The sequence below is a fragment of the Podarcis vaucheri genome (genome assembly GCF_965113315.1).
Source record: "Podarcis vaucheri genome assembly, chromosome: 15".
Lineage (NCBI taxonomy): Eukaryota > Metazoa > Chordata > Lepidosauria > Squamata > Lacertidae > Podarcis > Podarcis vaucheri.
Window position 1 is genome coordinate 39,828,974 of NC_138753.1, and position 22,952 is coordinate 39,851,925.

The window sequence follows — 22,952 nt, forward strand, 5'->3', positions numbered from 1 at the left end:
CTTCCAGAACCAGCAAGCCTTGAAAAGAACGAAGGGGGTGGTGGGGCGAAGCTCATGAAAACACTAGGATATTATTTCGGATGAAGGGCTGACTTTTAAATTATACGTCATCTGAATGGAATTTTTGCACCGTTGACTTTAGAATGGGCGAGAAACACATCTCCTCTCCCAGCGGAAAAGGTCGCTCTTCAGAAATTCATTTTTTCGCTTTCCCCTCATGAGCAAATCAGGAAGGCAGCAGCGGCAGGGAAGTGAATTTGGTGAAAATAACAGGGGAAAGGGATCTGTGAAAAAAATCGAGATCTGAAAGAGTTGTGGCTTTCTATAGGCTCTTTTTCAAAACTGCCCATGGATTCTAGAAATGGAGGAACGATACACACATCCCAGGCAGGGGTCCAGAAATCCTGCGAGTCTAGCAAAGTGGTTAGATTTAGGGCTGGCTCTACTGTTAGGCAGAGTGAAGCAGCTGCTTCAGGCAGCTTGATTTGGAGGCCATGAAAGAGCAGCAAATTGTACGTTATTCAGTTTATTAATACTGTGTTTTTACTCCAAATGAAATACAGTTTGGGGATTTTTCTGCCCCAGATGCCAACATAACCTGGTCAGCCTTGGGTAATACCCACCTTAATTCTGTCTGCGTTTTCTGTTTTCCCTCAGGCAGCAAAATATCTTGGGCCAATGCTGACTAGAATGTTATTTGCATGCAGGAACCTCAATTTCTAATCCCTGTTCACTATGAAACTCACTCAGCAGACTTGAAAAAAATCATTATCCTGGCTCAACCTACCCCACAGGATTATGAAAATATTTTATTCTCTTGTTAGTTATGCTGTTTTAAATGTGCATTTTATATTTGACTTCATTTAGTAATGTTTTCTTTTGAAATCTTTAAGATTTTTGTTTGTTAACTTTGTTGCGTTAAATGGCCATTCTGTAGTTGAACTCCTTTGTAATGTTTTCTTTTGAAATCTTTAAGGTAATATTTTGCTTTTCTGTTAATTATGCTGTATGTATATGTTATATTGGACTTTTTAAGTAATGATTCACTCTGGATCAATTGATTTATTTGATGTTTTAATGTACGTTGTAAACCGCTTTGAGATTTCCCCCCCCCTTAAAAATATAAAGTGGTATAGAAATTAAATGAATGGATGATGATGTTGAAGAAGAGGAGGAAGAGGAAGAGGAAGGAGGAGAAGAAGAAGGAGGAGGAGGAGGAGGAGGAGGAGGAGGAGGAGGAGATGAAGAAGAAGAAAGAAGAAGAGGAGGAGGAGGAGGAGGAGAGGAAGAGGAGGAGGAAGAGGAAGAAGAAGAAGAAGAAGAAGAAGAAGAAGAAGAAGAGGAGGAGGAGGAGGAGGAGGAGGAGGAGGAGGAGGAGGAAGAAAAAGAAGAGCCCCTTGAAGAAAGGGTGTGATTAAAATAGAATAATGCCTATGTCCAGAGGTGTACAGTGCACTACATATTCCACTATGGTTAGGATAGGTAGAGCAGGAGTCAACTATCCTTTGGGCCCCCATTTGCAAACTGGAGAAACTGTTGTGGGCAACAGACACACCCTGCCATCTCGTCTATTCTATTGGCTAGTTCAGAATGCTTCTTTCAAGTCTAACTCTAGTGAGCAGAGGGAGCCCTGCAGATGTTGAGAGATGCAACAGCAGAGATCATTTCGTGAGTAACTTAAGGGTTAATTCTCCTATCAGTAAGTCAGATAACCTAGAGGGATGGAGGTATCACTTAGCAACAAGGCTGGGTAGCAAGATCTTCACCTGCTCCACTTGCCTGTGTAGTTCTGAGGGAGTTTTTATTCTGTATGTTTGGCTAAATGTCTCCCTTCTATGTACAAGGCCTTACCTAAGAAAGGCTAATCCTCTCTGTTCCTTTCTCCTGAAATTATACACTTTTTTGCTCACTTTCCTCAGTCAGGTGTTAGCAACTTTTGTCTCTGGACTCCACCCATGCGCACAAGTGGGCACACAGCAACCCCTGAGTTAAGAGTGTGGGATCAAGACTGATTAAAAATTGCATGGCTGAATTCCCTACACCGTCATGAAGCACCATGCATGACTCCACATGGGCTTGTTGAGAAGTTAGAGGGGGAAAGCCATGTACAATGCACGAACTTCTTGGATGGGATATTAGCTACTTAATTCTCTTTTTATCCAGCTCTCCATCCAAGTAGTTCAAGGTGGCACCCATTTTAACATCACAACAACCCTGAAAGGGAGATCAAGTTAAGATACAATTTCCAACAAGATATAAATATTTTTAAAAGAAATAGTGGCCTCCCCAAAAACACCCACTGAGCATCTTGGCCAAGTGAGGATTTAAATCAGTTCTCTCCTCTCGGAGGCTGGGTTTGCATGTACAGTGGTGCCCCGCAAGACGAACGCCTCGGAAGACGAAAAACTCGCTAGACGAAGGAGTTTTTCGTTTTCTTAGCCGCTTCGCAAGACACATTTCCCTATGGGCTTGCTTCGCAAAATGAAGCTTGCCCCGCAAGCTCCGGGGATAGCGGGGAAGCGCAGCGCGTCTTCCCCACTATCCCCGGACCTCTTTTGAAGCAAGGGGCGGCGGGGAGAAGATCGCTTCTCCCCGTTGCCAGCCTCGCAATCTCCGGGGACAGAGGGGAAGGCACGCGCGCCTTCCCCTCTCTCCCCAGACCCCTTTTGAACCAAGGGGCAGCAACGGGGAGAAGCGATTCTCCCCGCTGCCCCTTCCCTTGCTTTAAAACAGGTCCGGGGACAGAGGGGAAGGCGCGTGGCGCTTCCCCTCTGTCCCCGGACGGTCTCCATAGGAACGCATTGGTTGATTTTCAATGCATTCCTATGGGAAACTGTGCTTCGCAAGACGAAAAACTAGCAAGAAGAAAAAACTTGCGGAACGAATTAATTTCGTTTTGCGTGGCACCACTGTAATACTAAACTAAGCCATGGCTTAGCTCAAACTAAGACATGTGTGGGTTTCTAGAGCAAAGATTTTGGTCTTGGTATTCCTCCCTCAGTCCTGTCGCCACCACGCCATCAGGGGCTGAGCCACCCCGGACTGTGGTTTGTCTCGCTCCAGATAAACCATGAGCTGTGATAAAAATGGCTGTTTTCCACCTTCACGGTCAGAGGCAGATGCCAGGAATCACAAGTGGGAAGAACACTGTGGCACTCAGGTCTGGCTTGCAAGCTTCCCACAGGCAGGCGGTCGGCTACCGTGAGAATAGGATGCTGTACGGAAAGAGTTTTGTTGGCCCAGAAATGGAAGCAAGAAGAAATACTGACAAAAGAAGAATGGCAGATGAAATTAACGGACTACGCAGAACTGGACAAAATGACAGGAAGGATTCGAAACCTGCAGGACCAGAGATTTACAGAAGATTGGAAGAAATATACGAGCTATTTGAAGAGCAACTGTAATCAACAAATAATGCTAGTAGGACTACAATAAGTTTTGTAAGGAGGAATATACGAAATATTGGAAAGAAGAGAGATATTAGTTATGATATTTAAATGTCATAGTGAAAGTAAGAAATGTAAATTAAGTGAAAAAGATTGGAAATTTTTCAGATGTGATTGATGGAAGTCAAAAAATTGTGTAAGATATAAAAGTATGTTTAATAATTGTTGAAAATGATATGCTAAAAAACCTAACTTTATATATAGAGAGACCATATAAAGAATAGGATGTTGTAAGTTGGTTCTTGGCCTGATCTCGCAGGGCAGTGATGTGCTTAAGACCCTTTTAACCAGCAATATTGAGGATTGAAGTTGGGCCCTTTTGCATGCAAAGCCTGTTCTCTACCCTAGTTCTACGCCCTACCCATTTCAATAGCCTTAAAAAGGTAAAGGTAAAGGTACCCCTGCCCATACGGGCCAGTCGTGTCCGACTCTAGGGTTGCGCACTCATCTCGCTCAAGAGGCCGGGAGCCAGCGCTGTCCGGAGACACTTCCGGGTCACGTGGCCAGCGTGACTAAGCTGCATCTGGTGAGCCAGCACCAGCGCAGCACACGGAAACGCCGTTTACCTTCCCGCTATAAAGCGGTACCTATTTATCTACTTGCACTTTGACGTGTTTTCGAACTGCTAGGTGGGCAGGAGCTGGGACCGAACGACGGGAGCTCACCCCGCCGCGGGGATTCGAACCGCCGACCTTATGATCAGCAAGTCCTAGGCACTGAGGTTTTACCCACAGCGCCACCCGCGTCCCTCTTCAATAGCCTTATACAGTATTTAAACAGAGGCTCCCCAGAAAGCATCACACAAGCGAGCCCAAGGTGGACAGCTCTGAGCAGCAAACATGCCTCTGAGCCAGACCCGCTCTAGGCATGGCACTTGCCTTACCACAGCATCCAGGAAGTGGATACACCGGAGGAGCTCCAGCCGCGTCTCGCAGAACTGTCGGAAAAGCTGCCGGCCAATCGGTTGCTTGTCACACAAGCTGCTGTACTCTCGTTCTGCAAAGGAAGAAATGGAAGAATGGGGTTGTTGTTTTTTCACGGGCAGGTGGAAAATGACACATCAGCTGTGTGCACTGTTTTAACTGGAATACAAAGAAAGAAGCAGTTTCTCTACCCTCAAGAACCACTGTGATTTAGTGGGCAGACTACTGGGCCAGGAGCTACAATTCAGAACTTAACTAACTATTGCCCTCACAGAGCTACAGTTCTCTGAGTGGTTTAATAATCAATCTCTTTTCCTAGGGAACACTGGGAATTGTAGCTCTGGGAGGGGAACAGGGGCCTACCAATTACTCTCTGTACCAGCAGTTCTCAACCTGTGGGTCTCCAGATGTTGTTGGACTACACCGCCCACCATCCCTGAGCTCTGGCCTTGCTAGCTAGGGGTGATGGGAGTTGTAGTCCAACAACATCTGGGGACCCACAGGTTGAGAAAGGCTGCTCTGCGCCTTATGAAACTACAGTTCCCAGGATTCTTTGGGGAAAGCCATGCCTGTGCAGAGTTGGCGCAGCAATAAAACTGCTAGCACATTTGCAAAGCTAAGTGAGGTTTCAAATTGGATTCCTGCATTGCATCTAGATGACCCTCAAAGTCCCTTCCAGCTCTACAGTTCCATGATACAGTTCTATGAAGCTGCTTAAATGCATAGTAAGGCCTTAGGGCAAGCCCACTGAGATGAATGAACACGACTAAGTTAGGGTCATTAATTTCAATGGCCCTGCTCTTAGTAAAACTTAACTGAATAGCATGCTATACATTTTGGGCCGTGAGTCAATCTGCAAACCCTGCTCTTTAAAGCTGCCTCGTGACTGTTAATGGGCGTTCTAAGGAATGGCCAGTCCCGAGGGGTGTGGAGAAGACAAACAAAATTTGAACTGTTAAGAAAGCGATAGCCCCTCCATCTCCACCCCACCCCACAAATATGCCCGTAGGTCGCGCGTAAAGTCAGTGTGGCAGACGGTTCTCAGGGCTGCCTCCTCCTGGGTGTCGCATGGGGCAGCTGCATGCTGTGCTCAGCTGCGCACTTGCGCATTCCAGGCCTGTGACCTCTGGCTGCCACAGGCATGACACGCTGTGCCTCCTTGCTGAGACCTCCGTTCCTGCTCCTCTCAGACCCTCTGCCCTCCCCCTCTGCCAAGGAGGAGAAGAGGCCTCTGCGGAAATGCACGCCCGAGCCGCAGGAACATGCGCGCTCTCATATCCCAGCCCTGCGAACAAACTTCAGCACGGAGAGGGAGGCATGCGCAGAGGAAGTCCCTCACACTTCTCCAGAGCCTGGGAGAAGAGCAGGCGTCTTCGAAACACAGAGGGATAAAAACAGAGTCAGCCTAAGGCGTTTTGCTGCCTGAAGGGCAAGAGGGCACCCTCCCTTTCCACACACAGCTAGGACCCATCTGCACTACACATTTAAAGCACTACAGTACCACTTTAAACAGTCATTGCTTCCCCAAAGAATCCTGGGGACTGTATTTCCTTTTTTAAAAATATATATATATATTCATTTTTCATTTTCACTCATTACATACATCTCAAATTCTTAATGTTCACTATATATTCCTCCCTCCCTCCCCTCCAAGATTTTCCCCAACTTGCGTTTCTGGTTTGTTTCTATTTTCACCCGCTTTGCTATCTTTCAACAGAAAAGGTTATTAATAACGTAACATCAAACCTAAAAACGTAAAATAATTAAATACATCATCTTGTTTCACTATTTTCTAAACATTTTCTGATGCTAATAATGTGAATGTTTATTTAAATCCTGCCATCAAGTCTATTGCCTTTCTTTGTTTCTGCAAATATAATATGAATGGTTCCCACTCTTTTTCAAAGTCTCTGTTGTCTTTTTCTCTTATGATTTCTGTCATTTTTGCCAGTTCTGCATAGTTCATCAACTTCTCTTGCCATTGTTCTTTAGTTGGTGGGACTGTATTTCCTTAAGGGTGCTGGAAATGGCTGGTCGACCCCTTATTCCCCTCACAGAGCTGCAACTGCCAGAGTTCCCTGGGAAGAGGAGTTGATCATTAAAGCTGATCAATCTGGAACTGTAGCTCTGTGGGGGGAATAGGGGGGTCTCCTCACAACACACAGCACATTTAACAAGCTACACTTCCAGGATTCTGGCTGAAGCCGTATAAAACTGCTTTAAATGTAAAGTGCAGATGGCGCCTAGGATTCAGCACTGGTGCACTGAGTCCTCCACTACAGCAGAGGGCAGCAGGCTAGCTCAGGGGGCACAGAGCAGGCCATGTGGCAAATACAGCACCGCCTTGCAAGACCTTGCCACCCCACCAATATCTGGTGCCTGAGGCGGCTGCCTCATTCTGCCTCTTGGTAGGGCCAACTCTGCTGGGCCCTTTGGGGTCAGAGCTGACATACATGCCTCATCTCCAGTTTGCAATGTTCCATGTCAAACAGATGCCCGAAGACAGCTACGATGGGCCTTACCTCTGAGTAGACAGGCTCTGATAGTAGCACACCTTGTACAACATCCTCACATTAGCAAAGGCACTTAAATAATCGAGGCAGAGTCCAGAGGGAAAAAAGAATAATCCTAATACAGTGGTGCCCCGCAAGACGAATGCCTCGCAAGACGGAAAACTCGCTAGACGAAAGAGTTTTCCGTTTTGGAGGTGCTTCGCAAAATGAATTTCCTATGGGCTTGCTTCGCAAGACGAAAATGTCTTGCGAGTTCCTGCTGGTTTTTTTCCCTCCCCCCCTTTTTCTAAGCCGCTAAGCTGCTTATCAGCTGATCCGATCAGCAGATAAGCCGCTAAAAGCCGCTAATAGCGCTAATCCGCTAATCCGTCAATGGGCTAGCTTCGCAAGACGAAAAAACCGCTAGACGAAGAGAATCACAGAACGGATTCTTTTCGTCTTGCGGGGCACCACTGTAATACTTTACTGAAGAAACTGAAGAAAAACGGCGTATGATTTGAGAAAAGGGAGGTTTTCTCTTTCTTACCTCAGGCTTTCTACATAGCATGGAGACAATCAACCAAACTACTGAGGAGGTCTCGCCTCAGAACTACACAGCCATCGGGGCGTGGGCTACCTCGGCAAACATCATGCGCCCTATCGCTAAGCAGCACCTCCACCTCTTGGCTTTAATGCTAACAGAATTAACCCGTAAGCTGCGCACAGAATGATCTCTGCTGTTGCACTCCCACCACCCTGCAAATCCTCTGGCGAGCAAGTCTGGCTGGTTCTTGCAGCACCCCTTTCTGCCACCCAGCCTCCGTCTCCCAAACTCGGAATGAAAGCTCAGCTGGCTGGATGCGCCCGACTTTGCCACTTACCCAGGCCTTTCCGAAGGTCATCGCACTGACTGATGTGCGGGAACTTGAGAATCTCTCTCCATTTCTTACTTCTCCCTTTCCGCTTCCCTCCGCCTCCTGCAAAGATAGATGAGGATTAAGTTTTTAAAGGAGAAAAAATATTTTTTGTCATTTTAATTACTGGAAATCTGTTATCTTCCGTCCATGGAGCCCAGAGTGGTGTTTGTCCAAACTCAACTTTGACCAGGACCGTGTGGGTCTAGCTTTAGAAATGGGACTGCAGTTTAGATGGAGCCAGGAATGGTTTTCTTCTTCCGTACCAGCCTTTGCCAACCTCATACCCTCCAGATGCCTAGAACTACAATTCCCATCAGGCCCAGCCAGCATATGCATATCATGGGTGTTATGCATCAGAACATCTGGAGGGGGCAGCTGGTGAAACATCCTTTGCAAATCTCGTCCATCATTTGAGAGGCGCTTTCTGGGGTGCCTCCGTTTCAGAGGTTAGGCATACAGTTCCTGGAACTTGTAGATCTGTGGATTCTTAGCCAAACCCTATGAGAAGCCAGATTCTGTAACTTACAAAAATTATGGCAACAGCAAAGGATTGCGGGGGGCCCTTAGTCTGGAAGCTTCAGTTTTCAGTTAACCACAGTTTAGCATTACATCAGAACCCTAAACTGTAGTTAATCTTACCTATGGTTTCTTTAAACAAGTCAGCTTCACAACTCGTGTTTTAAAATTGACTTTTTAAGAGAGAGAGAGGAGGAGGTGGAAGGAAGGACGGACAGTATGTCAGTTTCGGGTAGTTGGCAAACTGAATATAAAAAATAGAAGCGAAGTCTTTTGAACTTATTGAAGTCAGCCTGGAAAAGGAGAGGGGGGAGAGAGCATTTGAACCCCAGGTTTATTATGAAATCCAAATGCAGTTGTTACAGTGACAGAGTTGTCACTCATGAATTGATAGGTGTCACAATATGGAGGAGTCCCCTTTGAAGTAGGATCGTCCTTCCTCAATTGTTCGTAAACAATAGTACATTAGTGCTCACCCCCTTATATTAATTTCATATTTCTATCTTTTCCATTTTTTTTTTTAAAAAAAACATTCACTGCTTATTGGAATGATAAAATTACAGAAGCAACAGGACAGAACAAGACAGCAGGCTTTTCAAACACAATATTTTTCTAACATTTTTATTATCAGTGGGAGAGGAGAAGAAATTTTGAATTTAAGGAAATATTGAATTTTTGAGCATTAAATATTAATGAATGGTTGGACTTTATAGGTAGATTATTTTATGCATGAAATACCATCACTTCATATTATTAGTAACACACACACACACATATATAATGTGTGTATATAAATTTGAATAAATTCATAATATAATACACCCACAACTTATGCACATTTAACCTGTGTGCATCAGCTTGGCATTAAAAAAAAAAAAGAATTTAAAAGGGGGCAGAAAAGGGATGGGCACCCAGGAAGAAAAGCTTTGGCAATCCTACCCGCCATTTAACCCAGTATGTTTTGACTATACGTGGGTTTGGCTTTAGGCGCTATCCCTGGAACATAACCCCTGCATAAGTTGCAAGCTTACTGTAATGTTTAAATTTCTATGTTACAATTTGTTCTCTGGTTTATATATTCAGTTAGAAATGTTCAAGATGGCATACATAACAATAGAATACAAGAGCACAACTAAAACAGACACGTAAATTACCAAAATAAAAAAATTCCTTCCAGTAGCACCTTAAAGACCAACTAAGTTAGTTCTTGGTATGAGCTTTCGTGTGCATGCACACTTCTTCAGATACCTGAAGAATCTGAAGAAGGTATCTGAAGAAGTGTGCATGCACACGAAAGCTCATACCAAGAACTAACTTAGTTGGTCTTTAAGGTGCTACTGGAAGGAATTTTTTTATTTTAACTATGGCAGACCAACACGGCTACCTATCTGTAAATGTAAATTACCAAAACACACAAAGGATAAGACTTCAGTCCGGACGCTGTAGAAACATATTCTTCTCTACTGTCCATTGTATAACCAGCTATGCAGACACGTGCTTTGCCCCTTTCTTGGATAGTCTAACATTGCGGCACAATGAAAATATCAGATCCTATCTGCCTGACACTAACCCGGACGTAACTGCAAGGGTGGCTGAGTTTTTGTCAATAGTATCTCTTAGAGCGGTGAATGGCACTATTTAGCGGGAAGAAACCCCAGCGGAAACCCTCATCATTACATATTTTACATGGCTGTTTATTTGTACATACTTTTAAAAAAATTATATATGGATGTTTTATGATGGACTGTATTTGTGATGCCTAGTAAAGGTTTGGCGAAGCAAGTAAGACTTCAGGCAACAACACAAGGGAACTGCCTTATGCTGAGTCCGATCACTGGTCCATTTAGCTCAATATTCCAGACACTGACAGGCAGAGGCTCTCCAGAGGACATTCCCAGTCCTTACTATAGACACCAGGGGTTGAATCTGGGACCAAGCACACCACCTTGACCCCATGACCGAGGGGGCTGGGCCTTTCTGGAACTGCAACAAGTGATCATCACCCTTTTGCTTTCAAGAGCGTTGCCTTTCGGTGACCTTTGGGGAGCTGCTCCGATGACAAGGGACTTCACTTTCACGGCTGAGCCTAGGAGTCAGAGATTAGAGGTGGTTCCCATTTCCTCTAAGAACAATGCGCCATCCTCTTCTTTATCTTGCTGGCTGCCTTGTGGAGACCCGGGGCTCGCCAAAGCGCTGCCTAGGAACTCACTGGCAACAATAACCCAATCCTAGCACTTAGTCACGACAGAGAGAGAGAGCAGAGACAGACTTATATTCAAATAACCCATACACATCTACACAATACACATGTATATATTTACAAGACAGACATATATACGAAAAAAACAACACACCACAATAAAGTAACTGGGGTTTGCAGCACTGTAGGATTAAACAGCTCTCTTTCTCAATCTCTCTCTCTCAGTCTGTTGCCCCTTCTCTCTTTTTTTCATAATTGTATCTCCACTTTTTTATTTTTATGCGTTTTATTGGTTTTCTTACATGGTAAAGATTATACATTCCAAATAAAATAAAAAGAAACAACAGATTACCAGATAAACAAATATGTATAAAACCTTAAATTCCTAAAGAAGACTTGTATTATTTAAATCTTTTTCTTAATTCACAATTTCTTAATATCTCCATATAGGCAAACTACTATCAGTGTACTGGAAGAAGCAAAGATCACCAGTGTTGAAGCAATGTTTCTTCAACATCAACTTCGTTGGACTGGTCATGTTGTGCGGATGCCTGATGATCGTCTTCCAAAGCAACTACTCTATTCCGAACTTAAAAATGGAAAGCATAATGCTGGTGGTCAACAAAAGTGGTTTAAAGACTGTCTCAAGGCATTTCTTTAAAAATGTAGTATAAACACTGACAACTGGGAAACACTGGCCTGCGAGCGCTCCAGTTGGAGAAGAGCCTTTACTAAAGGTGTCATGGGCTTTGAAGACACTCGAACTCAGGGCGCAAGGGAGAAACGTGCTAAGAGAAAGGCACGCTTGACAAATCCACACCGTGATCAACTCCCACCCGGAAACCAATATCTCCACTGTGGAAGGACGTGTGGATCCAGAACTGGCCTCCACAGTCACCTACGGACTCATGGTTAAAACCATGTTTATAGAAGACAATCTTGCTCAGCTAGGAGTGATTGCCAAAGAAGAAGAAGAAGAAACTTCAACCCTCCTTCCCCTTGGCAGCAGCAGCAGCAGGAGAAGGAGCTGACCGCTGGAGGCATGAAAATGCTTGGCTCCACGCTGCTGGGACACTGGGGGGCCAGCAGAACAGATGCTTTAAGACTGATCCGGGAATTGGTGTTGTGTGCCCCAGGATAGATGTTGCACCACTGAACTCAGGCGTTTCCCATAAACCTTGCCGATTCTCCTTCTCCTTCTTTACCTATTACCTGCCCCTTCCTTTCTGTTCCCCGCATCACCAGGACAACCAGCCAGAGGTGGTTTTAGGGTCAGGGCCATCTTTAGCATATGCACCGCTGGGGTGCAAAGATCTGCCCTGCACCCCCTTTTTTAGAGGGGGGCGAACTCAAACTTGTTGAGCTTTTTTAGGGGGAAGCCAAAGTTGCTGACCTTTTTTTCAGGGCGGGATTGCTCTCACCTGTAACGACAACACAGTGGAAATAACTACTTTTGTTTGACACTACGGAGTAACAGGGCAACGGAGGTGGGGGGGACTTTTGCTCCATTGCTTTTCACTGCCACCAATCGAGAGGGACCAGTATGCTGTAGGTATACCTTTTGCACCGCACCCCTTGAATCCCCGGGTAAAGACGGCCCTGTTTAGGGTAGCATGCCCAGTGTGGTCCATCTGGGTGCCACTCTGCAGGGGGCGCCACAACAACGCTGTAGAATGGAGTGGGGGGGGGCACCAAATTTTAGTGTCACCCAGGGTGCTGCTGAAATTTGAGGGCCCAAAGCAGCTGGGTGTGTGTTGCTGGAAAGGTGTGGCTGAAACATGGGCAGCCATGCCATGTGGCAGGAGAGCAGGTCCATTACTCATTTCTGTGGCCTTCTCTGCAAAAACAATCAATCAATCAATCAATCAATCAATCAAACAAACCCCAACCCTCCTGGAAGAGGGAGACGTGGGTTCCATAGGCTGCGTGCACACCATGCATTGGGTGGAAGGCTGTAGCTCAGTCTAAGAGCATCTGCTTCCCCATGCACAAGGTCCCGGGTTCAATTCCCGGTGTCTCCAAGTAGGGCTCAGAGAGAAGCCTGCCTGAAAAGTGACTGCCAGTCAGTGCAAACAATAATGAGCTATATGGGCCAATTGTCTGACTCGGTATAAGGCAGCTTCCTATGTTCCTAACATACAAAGTGCACAACTTTCTCCAAGAATACTGGAACTGCAGTTTGTTAAGGGTGCTGAGAATTGTGGCTCTCTAAGAGGTAAACTGGGACGCGGGTGGCGTTGTGGGTTAAACCACAGAGCCTAGGGCTTGCCGATCATAAGGTTGACGGTTTGAATCCCCGCGATGGGGTGAGCTCCTGTTGCTCGGTCCCTGCTCCTGCCAAGCTAGCAGTTCGAAAGCATGTCAAAGTGCAAGTAGATAAATAGGTACCACTCCGGCGGGAAGGTAAACGGTGTTTTGTGCGCTGCTCTGGTTTGCCAGAAGCGGCTTAGTCATGCTGGCCACATGACCCGGAAGCTGTACGCCGGCTCCCTCAGCCAATAAAGCGAGATGAGCACCGCAACCCCAGAGTCAGCCACGACTGGACCTAATAGTCAGGGGTCTCTTTACCCCTTTAAGAGGTAAACTACAGTTCTCTCAGAATTTTTGTGGGTGGGTGTTTTAAATGTATGGTGTGTATGCAGCCTTAGTTTATTGATTTATTTTAAAGATCAGGAAATGGAAAAACCTGCCTGCTGGCTATGCCCGACCCAGGTTGATGTCACCATTTTTGTGCTGGGGCTTTTTAATTATTATTTTTATGTTTACTAGACGAGGCGACTGCTTGGGGGGAAAGAGGAGTGGGTGGGTGGCACCTTCCTACTTTCGTCATCGTTCTTCCTTTCCCCTTCTCTTATTCACACCGAGGCCTAAATACTTCACTTATGAAGTAATCCCTGTGGGTGGGTGACATCAGCACTCCTCAGGAATGCTCAGGGCTGGTTGCCGGCCAGTAACAACCTCTCCCTTTGACCGGCTGCCATCGAAGGACCCGTGACGTCAAGGTAAGAAAACAGGAAGCGAAAGACCCCCGCCAAAGCAGACGCTGCTCTGCAAAATGACCGACGGCGCTCACGCCTGCCGCAGAATCCCTTCGCAAAGCTTGCGGAGAGCCCTTGTCTCTCCAGGCTCTCTGGGGAATTGACTGGGTATGAACTTCCTGCTGGAATCAATCCACTTCCTCCAGCATGAATAGGCTGAGCGTCAGAGCTGGAGCCAGTCCTTCTCAGTAAATACGTCTAGGAGAGCATTGCACACCCTCCGCTGATCTTGCTTTCAGGGCCTGTGCCAGTTCTGCCTGGTTAGAGGCAGTCATGTACCAAATTGGCATGGATGTAGCTATAAAGAACGTGGTGGCATGGGGTTAAGAGAGTGCAGGGTTTTGGTGGGTGGACAAACAGATCAGTTGATCTGCCGGAGCCCTGGGCTCAGAAGGAAAGCTTTGTTGTTGTTGTTTAGTCGTGTCCGACTCTTCGTGACCCCATGGACCAGAGCACGCCAGGCACTCCTGTCTTCCACTGCCTTCCGCAGAAGGAAAGCTTAGGCCTTACATATTAAGAGTCCTGTTGGATCAGACCAAAGGCCCAGCAGCCTATTCTCAGAGCAGCTGCTAACCCCAAGCAGGGGCATTGGCAAGCAGCCACACAGCGTGAGACGGGGCTCGAGGTTGATGCTGGGCAACGGTCTATTGGTAGCATCGTGCCAGGCACTCACTAAGGACTAACACAAGCCTTGCGTGGCGCCTCCGGTAAAAGATCTTCACTAGCAAAGCTAGGAAAAGACCTTTGCTGCTAGTGGGAGTGAGTCATGGCAAGAACTCCTCTTTTTTGGCCAACGGTTAACATCAGCCAAAATATCTGGGCCGCTGAAGGTAAGCATAGCGAGGAGAGCAATGATCAGCACCCTTAAAGTGGTCCAATCTGAGCTCCCTGATCCACCAAAGGAGGGGGAAAGATAAGAAATTGCAGTCTGCAACAAATTGCAATCCTTTCAAAATATGACCAAGTGCATTTCGTACAATTCGCTGGGAAAGCAGGATCTGATATTGCTCTTGACGTCCATTCCTCCTGTGGTCTTTACCTGCCCTCCTCATCTCCTCCCCACCCCATAGGCCCCAGCAACACCTGGCTCTTGGTTTATAACCTCCCACTCGTATGAATCAACCGCTGCTAACTCATCAAGGCAGATCAGAAGGAAAGGACAGCCTCTTTTGCCTGCCACGTTCTTCCAAATGGCTCCCATGTTCAGCTTTCCCTGCCTGACTGCCCTGGGGTTTGAATGTGCTCCATGGAGTAACTGATGAGGACATTGCCCAGTGCGCAAACCCTGCCGCAGAGGCAGGCAGACTTCAAGCTCGCAGGATCTACACTTTGTGTATGCATACAGGTATGTTCACACTGCACGAATATGTGCATTCAACACGGGACGCAGGTGCCTTTGGGGGGTAATGTACACATGGCATCATCCCCCATGTCATTGATGCACTTGTGCACATAGTGGTTTCCAATTGTGCACACCTTGGTGTGGTGACGGTCTCCATAGCGGCAGCTACTAGCCATGTTGTCTGCAACCGCAGGTGGACATGTTTTCAGATCAGTGCACAGTGTTGTTCTCTCTTTCCCTCCACTTCTTCAGTGTTTTCACATGCAGTCTTTCAAAAGGCAGGGACTGGAAACTAGTGTGCTGATACGCTGCTATGTGTCTCTCCATATAGATACGCTGGTATACAGAGGCAGTCAAATAGCTGCACCCTGTCCTTTTTTGCCTGTTTCATTCATAGACAAGAGAAATATGGTGAGGAGGGGGAATGGCACAGCCCAACTGACAGCGATGGCATGGGCATGGTGCCATGTGAATTGAATTTTATTATTACGGTCACAGACCAGTTCCGGCTCACTTACAGTATCAGGAAAATCATAAAACACAACAGGAATTGAATTGCAATTGGGTATAACAGAGAAAATTCAGATACAGCAGCAGTTAAAAATATATATTAAATCTTGATCACTAAAATATAACCTAAAATTGTCATTTAAAACCTTAATCGTTTTGGTAGTACAGCTTGCTCCCTAAGTTTTTTGGCAGTCGCACAGAATTTGGCCACCCTTAGCGTGATCTCTAGATCCTTGTCCTCTACCAGGAGTTCTAGACATTGACATTCGGACCCATTTGGAGATTTTTGTATAACAGGAGTGATAAATACCGAGCGTATATCCCTGTAGAAATGGCAGCATAACAAGACATGAGAGACAGTTTCTACCTCCATTAAGCTGTAGGGGCATTCCACATATGGCTTACCCTCGAATCTGCCCTGCAATAAAACAGATGGCAGCACGTTGAATCTAGCGAGGGTAAATGACCGTCTGTATTTGGGTATTTGTAATTTTGACAAATAATTGGTGCCATGTGTACCCAGGGTTGCCATACGTCCAGAATTTCCCGGAGATAGCTGGAATGCTGCAGTCAACAAATACGGACTCAAAAGAAAGCTCAATCCCAAAAGGTGCCTGTATCCAGCACTGAAGACACATTTCTCAGTACAGTGGTACCTTGGTTTACAACTGTAATCCGTTCTGGAGGTCCATTTGTAAACCAAAACAGGTTGTAACCCAAGACACGCTTTTGCCAATAGGACCTCTCCCCAAAAATTGTTCGTAATCCAAAAAAAATGGGTTGTAATCCAAAAAAAAGGTTGCAAACTGGGAAACACACTTCCAGGTTTGACGTGTTTGTAATCCAAAACGTATGCAAACCAAGACGTATGCAAACCAAGGTACCACTGTACATGCTTGGGGGGAAAACCAGATGCAATAAGAAGGCACAATCCCTCTATCAGTAGTTATTATGTAGCATAAAATACATTGGTTGTTGCTGCTTTTTCATCCTAGCCTTATAAGCAACTCTTGGTTTTTGTTTGTTTGTTTGTTTGTTTGTTTGTTTGTTTGTTTGTTTAAAAAAAAAAAACCTCCCACCTTGCTGCAATTAAAAATCTAGGCTCTCTGCCTAAGTTTGCCTCGAAAACGATGGTCCACCAGAAATTGTTGGACTACAACTCCCATCATTCCCTGCCATAAGGCTCCATCTGCTACGGCTGATGGAAGATGCACAGTCCAACAACATCTGGAGAGACACAGGATTCCCTCCCCCCTGCCTTAAACTGAGAAGGAGAGAAAAACAACAACCTGGCTGATACGGAATGGAAGGGGGGGGCTCCTTTCCCCCTTCCTTCTAGGAACATCCGAGGCCCCGCTTATTCCTATGGCCCCGCTTTAGCCAATCACAGCCATGCATTCGTCCTGCAGAAGCTAGCTCAGGGAGCTCCTGCACGCCTCATTTTACCCCTGACAAGCTGCTGACCCCCCCCCCCCACGGCGAGAACAATGGATCCGAAACCAGGGACCTCCTGTTACAATGTATCCATTCTGTTTCTGCTTTTGCCCTATAGTACAGAATGGGTTAGGGACGCGGGTGGCGCTGTGGGCTAAAGCCTCAGCGCCTAGGGCTTGCCGATTGAAAGGTCGGCGGTTCGAATCCCCGCGGCGGGGTGCGCTCCCGCTGCTCGGTCCCAGCGCCTGCCCACCTAGCAGTTCGAAAGCACCCCCGGGGGCAAGTAGATAAATAGGTACCGCTTACCAGCGGGAAGGTAAACGGCGTTCCGTGTGTGGCTCTGGCTCGCCAGAGCAGCGTTGTCACGCTGGCCACGTGACCCGGAAGTGTCTTCGGACAGCGCTGGCCCCCGGCCAATAAATGTGAGATGGGCGCACAAACCCCAGAGTCTGTCAAGACTGGCCCGTTCGGGCAGGGGTACCTTTACCTTTTACCTTTACAGAATGGGTTTGAAATCATTGAAATCTTTAGGAATTGATATAAAATCAACCGTAACTCCGATTTCTTCGCTCTCGGTGTCATTCAACTCAGTTCCCCGTGGACTCCATGATGCTATCCCTACTTCCATAATCCCCAAAGCAACAGGTCACGTACGCAGGAACTTCTTAATCCTGTCAGATCGTTTCGCCAAACCTTTCCTCTAGGCAATATTAGGTGGCAGACGATGTATATCTCTGACCCATTGTCTTGCCACCACCGGTACTCAATAAATGTGTATCTATGTATATTTCCCGCTCCGCATATCCCCCCTCCCTCATCCGAAAATGCTAATTAATGTAATCCCACCTTTTCATAATGTATTCATGACGTGTAAAGTATATTCATGATGTAACTTGTGAAACCCAACCTTCCCGTAATGTATTCGTGACGTTTCATGCACTGTATTCTGGGATATGGAGGGAAATTTCAAAAGTTCATGTCACCCCTTTCTCTGGGTTCAATCTCGCCTTGAACCTGTTGCGCAATAAACTTGGACCTTCTGCAGTTGCTCCTGCGTCCGGCTGAGCTCATTTTCTTCCGCAGGGACCCACGGACTTAGTCCGATGAGCTGGGTGGCAGAGTAACCCCGCACCCAGATTTTAGCCGTAACATGGCCCATGTAGCACACCTAGAAATCAGAAGTGGGACCTACATTGCTGTTGGGACCACGTGAGATTGAAGATTACTGGTTTGCGTCCACTTGCAGCAACAACAGAACAGCCAGCAGAGCTCAGAGGCCACAAGTCACTTGCATTTTCATATCTGCGGAACTGATAGGGAGCTGCACGGCACATGTGAGCTAAAACATTTGGCTGGGAAATCTGTGCCTTTGGCTTTCGACTCGACTTACGCACCACGAGGTTGCTAAATGGGATTTTGGGTTTCCTTTTTCCTAACTTGCAACAATAGCAGGGTTTGTGCGTGCCAACTTTTCAGAGATCTCCTCTTCCCCCAGTCTCCCCCGCCCCATGCAAATGCAAAACCCTCAAGGCCCCTTCCTACCCTGGATCTTAATGGAAGCGCGATAAGGATCTTATTAAGGCCTATTCATACCTCATTTCTGTCGTAAGCACAGAGCCTCGATAAGAATGCAGACGTCTGGTGTTCTAATAAAACGACATTCTTCCATATGTTTTAAATTGATCTTTTTTTTAATGGGAAAAGGGTGGGCATGGGTGGACTTTGCCAGGCCCACTCGCCCTTTCCTCCTCTTATTTTGATTTTGAGCATGCAGAGTTTTTAGAACAACACAGGGCTTGCAAGTTTGTTCCATTCCATAGGGAGGAGGTGGTGAACACGAGAACGACATGCTGGGAAGGGGCTTAGACCATGGGTAGGCAAACTGAGGCCCGGGGGCCGGATCCGGCCCAATCGCCTTCTCAATCTGGCCCACAGACGGTCCAGGAATCAGTGTGTTTTTACATGAGTAGAATGTGTGCTTTTATTTAAAATGCATCTCTGGGTTATTTGTGGGGCATAAGAATTCGTTCATTTCCCCCAAAAAATATAGTCCGGCCCCCCACAAGGTCTGATGGAAAGTGGACTGGCCCCCTGCTGAAAAAGTTTGCTGACCGCTGGTTAGACATTCATGGGATGAAGGAGGCTGTTGCAATTCCGCTCAACTTGCAGCCTCTGAAAGTTAACACAAGGTCAGCGTAAAGAACAATCCAGGAATTTAGGAAACTGTGGTGGCATCCATTTTATTTCATGCACATTTCTTCCCCCCTAAAAATCCAGGAATCTGTAGGGCTGCTGCCAGCCAGAGTGAAGAATACTGAGCTGGTTCTCAAACGGCTTAGTTGTCAAACAAATCGGCTCCCGAGTGCTGCAAACCTGGAACTAAGTGTTCTGGTCTGTGAACGTTTTTCCGAAGCCGAACATCCGACGCGGCTTCCGCTTGAGTGCAGGAAGGGCCTGCAGCCAATCAGAAGTTGTGCCTTGGTTTTCGAATGGTTTCGGGAGTCGAACGGACTCCCAGAACAGATTAAGTTCGAGAATCAAAGTACCACTGTACAAACAAATAGGCAAGAATTCAATGTCACACTCTTATGTTCTTCAGGGCAAGCATTTCTGCTTGCCAGATGAAACAACCCACCCACCCCACTTTTCTGGAGGTTCTCCCAACCCTCCAGAGCAAATTTTGGGGAGATCAGGAGGGGGCTACAGGGGGGATCTGACTTAATCTGGTCTATAATCTGTTATGAGGCAGTTTATGATACTCCAAAGACACAGCCAGAAGGCTTTCCAGACTTTCTTAAAATGTAAGTTCCACTGAAATAGCCATGAGGATCAGGCCTCACACAGGAAATTCACAGCCTAGCATAGACCGCTGCGAAACAGCAACAATTCATGCAAATGGACAATCTGTTTCTACGAGCCTTCAACGTAACATTGCCTACAAACTGGAGACCATGGTTTAAAATGGGCTTGTTTAGAAACCTGAGCAACATTTGTTTTGAACCAGCCTCAAACCATGGATTGTTAAACCAGCTTGTTAAACCCGCCAGAGCTCGCTTTAAACCACAGGCTCCGGTTCATATGAAAAAAGAAGCCACATTTGCGGAGATGTGAAAGTAAAATTCTGTCAAAGTCCTTCTCCAGGCTGCATGGGAAGAAGAGAAGGAGAGGATAGCAGGGAGAACGAGTGAGGGGGTAGCTCCTTCCGGATTGTGCACCAAGTGTTAGGCCCTGGTTTAGTGTGATGGAACAGATGTGCAAACGTAAAGTTTGTGTGGGCAACAGAGAAGTAAAACATGCATTCTAGAATTGTCTCCCAAAAGGACATCTGAGCTAACTTGGTTCATTCATGGGGCCCCAGACTTGGATTCTCTTTAACATCTTTCAACTCCCATTTCGTGTAACAGAAATTATATGTAACAGTTTTTCTGTTTTCTTTTCACTCAAAATCAGCAAAGGAAAAGGATACTGGTAGGTGGTTTTGGGGTTTTTTGAAAGAAAGAAAAACAGCTTTTATTTTCAAATCATATTTGCTGTCCCCACCCTCGGACCCCAAAGTGCTATTTTTGACCGCTAAGGTAAAAGTAAATGAATAAAGAAATGTTGGGAGAGACTGATCACGGATCTTTCGCATCCTGTGTCGCTTCGCCCTGCAAGAAGAGGAAACTCACAAGGATGGGGACATATCAGCCACATTTCAGAAGATTTGTTATTATTTGGTAACAAGCAGAGGGAAGGCGGGGAAGCCGGTAAAAAGTAAAGTGGCGTCTGTGTTTGACTGCCTTTACGTCTCTCCACTGTGCCTCGGAGCAGGTCAGGTTAATGGCCCATGTCAATGGCCTGCTGGCCACGTCAGTGCTGACGCCCAAATTTGCCTGTCCTGGACCAAATGATAGCGTGAGGAAGTCCCTTGGCTACCCTCCAAGTGATAGAGCTGCGTTATCGGCAGCAATCAGTGTCACAGCTAATTTGGCAGGATGCATAAAGGTAGAAGGCAAGTTGGGATTTCCTCCCCCCCTCTCTTTTCAGCTGAGACTGCTTAATAGGTTGTGATTTCAGTGAAGAAGTAAGAAAAGAGGAAACAGTGCTGTAACACTGAGCCAAAGGAAAGGACTTTGGATTGTTATGGATCAGTCCCACCTGCCTGTCCTGCTCTGCACACTATGACAAACCAGAGTTTTAAAATCTTCCTTGCAACTCAACATGCTTTCGATACACATCAGAGCATCTACAGCAGAAATGGGGGAGCTGTGTGGGTGTTCCAGAGGTCCTAGGACTCCAACTCCCATCAGTCCCAGACAACACAACCAATGGCCAGGGAAGATGGGAGTTGTATACCCCAGCAACATCTGGAGGTCCCAAAGGTTCCCCAACCTCTGGTCCAAAGAGCCTTCCTCTTTGCCTTCCTCTGCAACCAGTTCTCCCTCCAGCCTGGAGTTTGGCTATCTTTCCAGAAGCAAAGGCCAACACAACATCCTTGGCCAACAGACGTACCCAAGGCCAGAGCCTAACAGTGAAATCACAGGCTGGCACACAGGGTTCATAAGAGCACCCCAGAAGGCCTCTGGTTATCAGAAATCACAGGCCAGATTAAGAAGAGAAATACTAAAAGGGCTGGATCCCCTCTTGAGAGGAAAGAGATCCTTCCATGTGCAAGATCAGGACATGGGCATGCCATTCGCAACAAACCTGTGCCCAGCCTTAGATTGGCAAGCGAGTCAGCAAAGTAGAAGTAACCTCACCTTCTGCTTCTGTTACTTTATCCGCAATATTTGAAAAGCACTAAACGTTGCAAAACACTGTGCTGCTGTACAAAATTAAAATGGAACACATAACAATAGATAAAACAATTCTCAAAAAGGAAATCAGATGCTTCCCACAAATCAACTCATTCTTCTGAGGAAACCTGTTTTAAAAAATTAAAAGCCTCTAGCATCCGACAAAAGTGTACAATGTTGGAGCCTGTCTACCGTCACTGGACAGCGCATTTTACTGCCATAGAGAACCCTGGGAACAAGGAGGGCCCTGAAGATTCCTGCAGGGAATAGTCAGGTATATACAGGTGTCAAGTGTACACACACACACACACACACACACACACACGGAGGCAGGCAGGCAGCCTGGCCACTTATCCTGACCAAGCCACAAACTCCCTCAGAGCAGAACACACTGGCCATTTCTGTGAAGCTGCTAACATCATGCGCAGAGTTAAGGTTTCCACACAGCACCACAAAAAAGTTTGGTTTTTGCTGCTGTTGCTGCTACATCTGCTAACCTTATCTCATCATGTTATGAAACTGCCTCGTGGCCTTGCAAGTAAGTCCACAAAAGTTTTTCGCTTGCAAAATAAAACAAAACGCTAACCTGTTGTGGGCTGGCAAAAGAGAGGTGTGGAGTTCTGTCCTCCTTGCAGCAGCCTGCTTTTCTTACACTGTCTAAGGGGGCTTCCCTCTTGGTTTCCACCCTGTCACAGAGGGTCCACACCTCCTCCAGCAGCTTGCTCGTTCGCTCGCTCACTCACTCACTCACTCACTCACTCACTCACCTACAAGCAAATTCTTGTTGCCTGTAGCTGAGAGTATAGAGTGGTACCTTGGTTCTCAAACGCCTGGTTCTCAAATGCTTTGGTCCTCAAACGCCGAAAACCTGGAAGTGTTCCGGTTTTCAAACGTTTTTCGGAAGCCGAACATCCGATGTGGCTGTCGGCTATTGTTTCTGGGGCACCTGCACCAATCAGAAGCTGTGTCTTGGTTTTTGAACATTTCGGGAGTCAAACAGACCTCCGGAGCTGATTAAGTTTGGCGCTTTTGTTTTTGCTATTTATTTTGCGTTTTTGTTTTTGAGGCTTTTTCAATTATTATTTTTTAAAGACTGTGTGGAACCCAGTTCAGCTACTGATTGATTGTTTGTGCGGCTGCAGAAATGGATAAAGCCCTCCATCCAAACAATGACTATCATCCGTGCAAGTAAGAAAAAAAATTAATTTAATTTTTATCATCTACAATACTGTCTTATTTATTTTATAGTACAGTACATTGATTATTGCTTTCATTTTATGGATCAATGGTCTCGTTAGATGGTAAAATTCATGTTAAATTGCTGTTTTAGGAGTTGTTTTTAAAAGTCTGGAACAGATT

At 46.3% G+C, this 22,952-nt stretch overlaps 1 protein-coding gene across 2 annotated transcripts in view; it reads right to left on the bottom strand.

Moving 5' to 3' along the window:
* Positions 1-22,952, bottom strand: part of LOC309519453 (G protein-coupled receptor kinase 5-like) — a 73,240-nt gene that overhangs the window by 17,803 nt on the left and 32,485 nt on the right. The window contains exons 2-3 of one of the 2 annotated variants that reach the window (XM_082200456.1): positions 7,743-7,838; positions 4,330-4,442 (exon numbers count right to left, since the gene is read on the bottom strand). In XM_082200456.1, coding sequence (XP_082056582.1) covers positions 4,330-4,442; positions 7,743-7,838 — 209 coding nt within the window. Of the gene's footprint in view, positions 1-4,320; positions 4,443-7,742; positions 7,839-22,952 lie in introns of those variants that run through there. The other variant, XM_082200457.1, reaches the window with a different exon arrangement.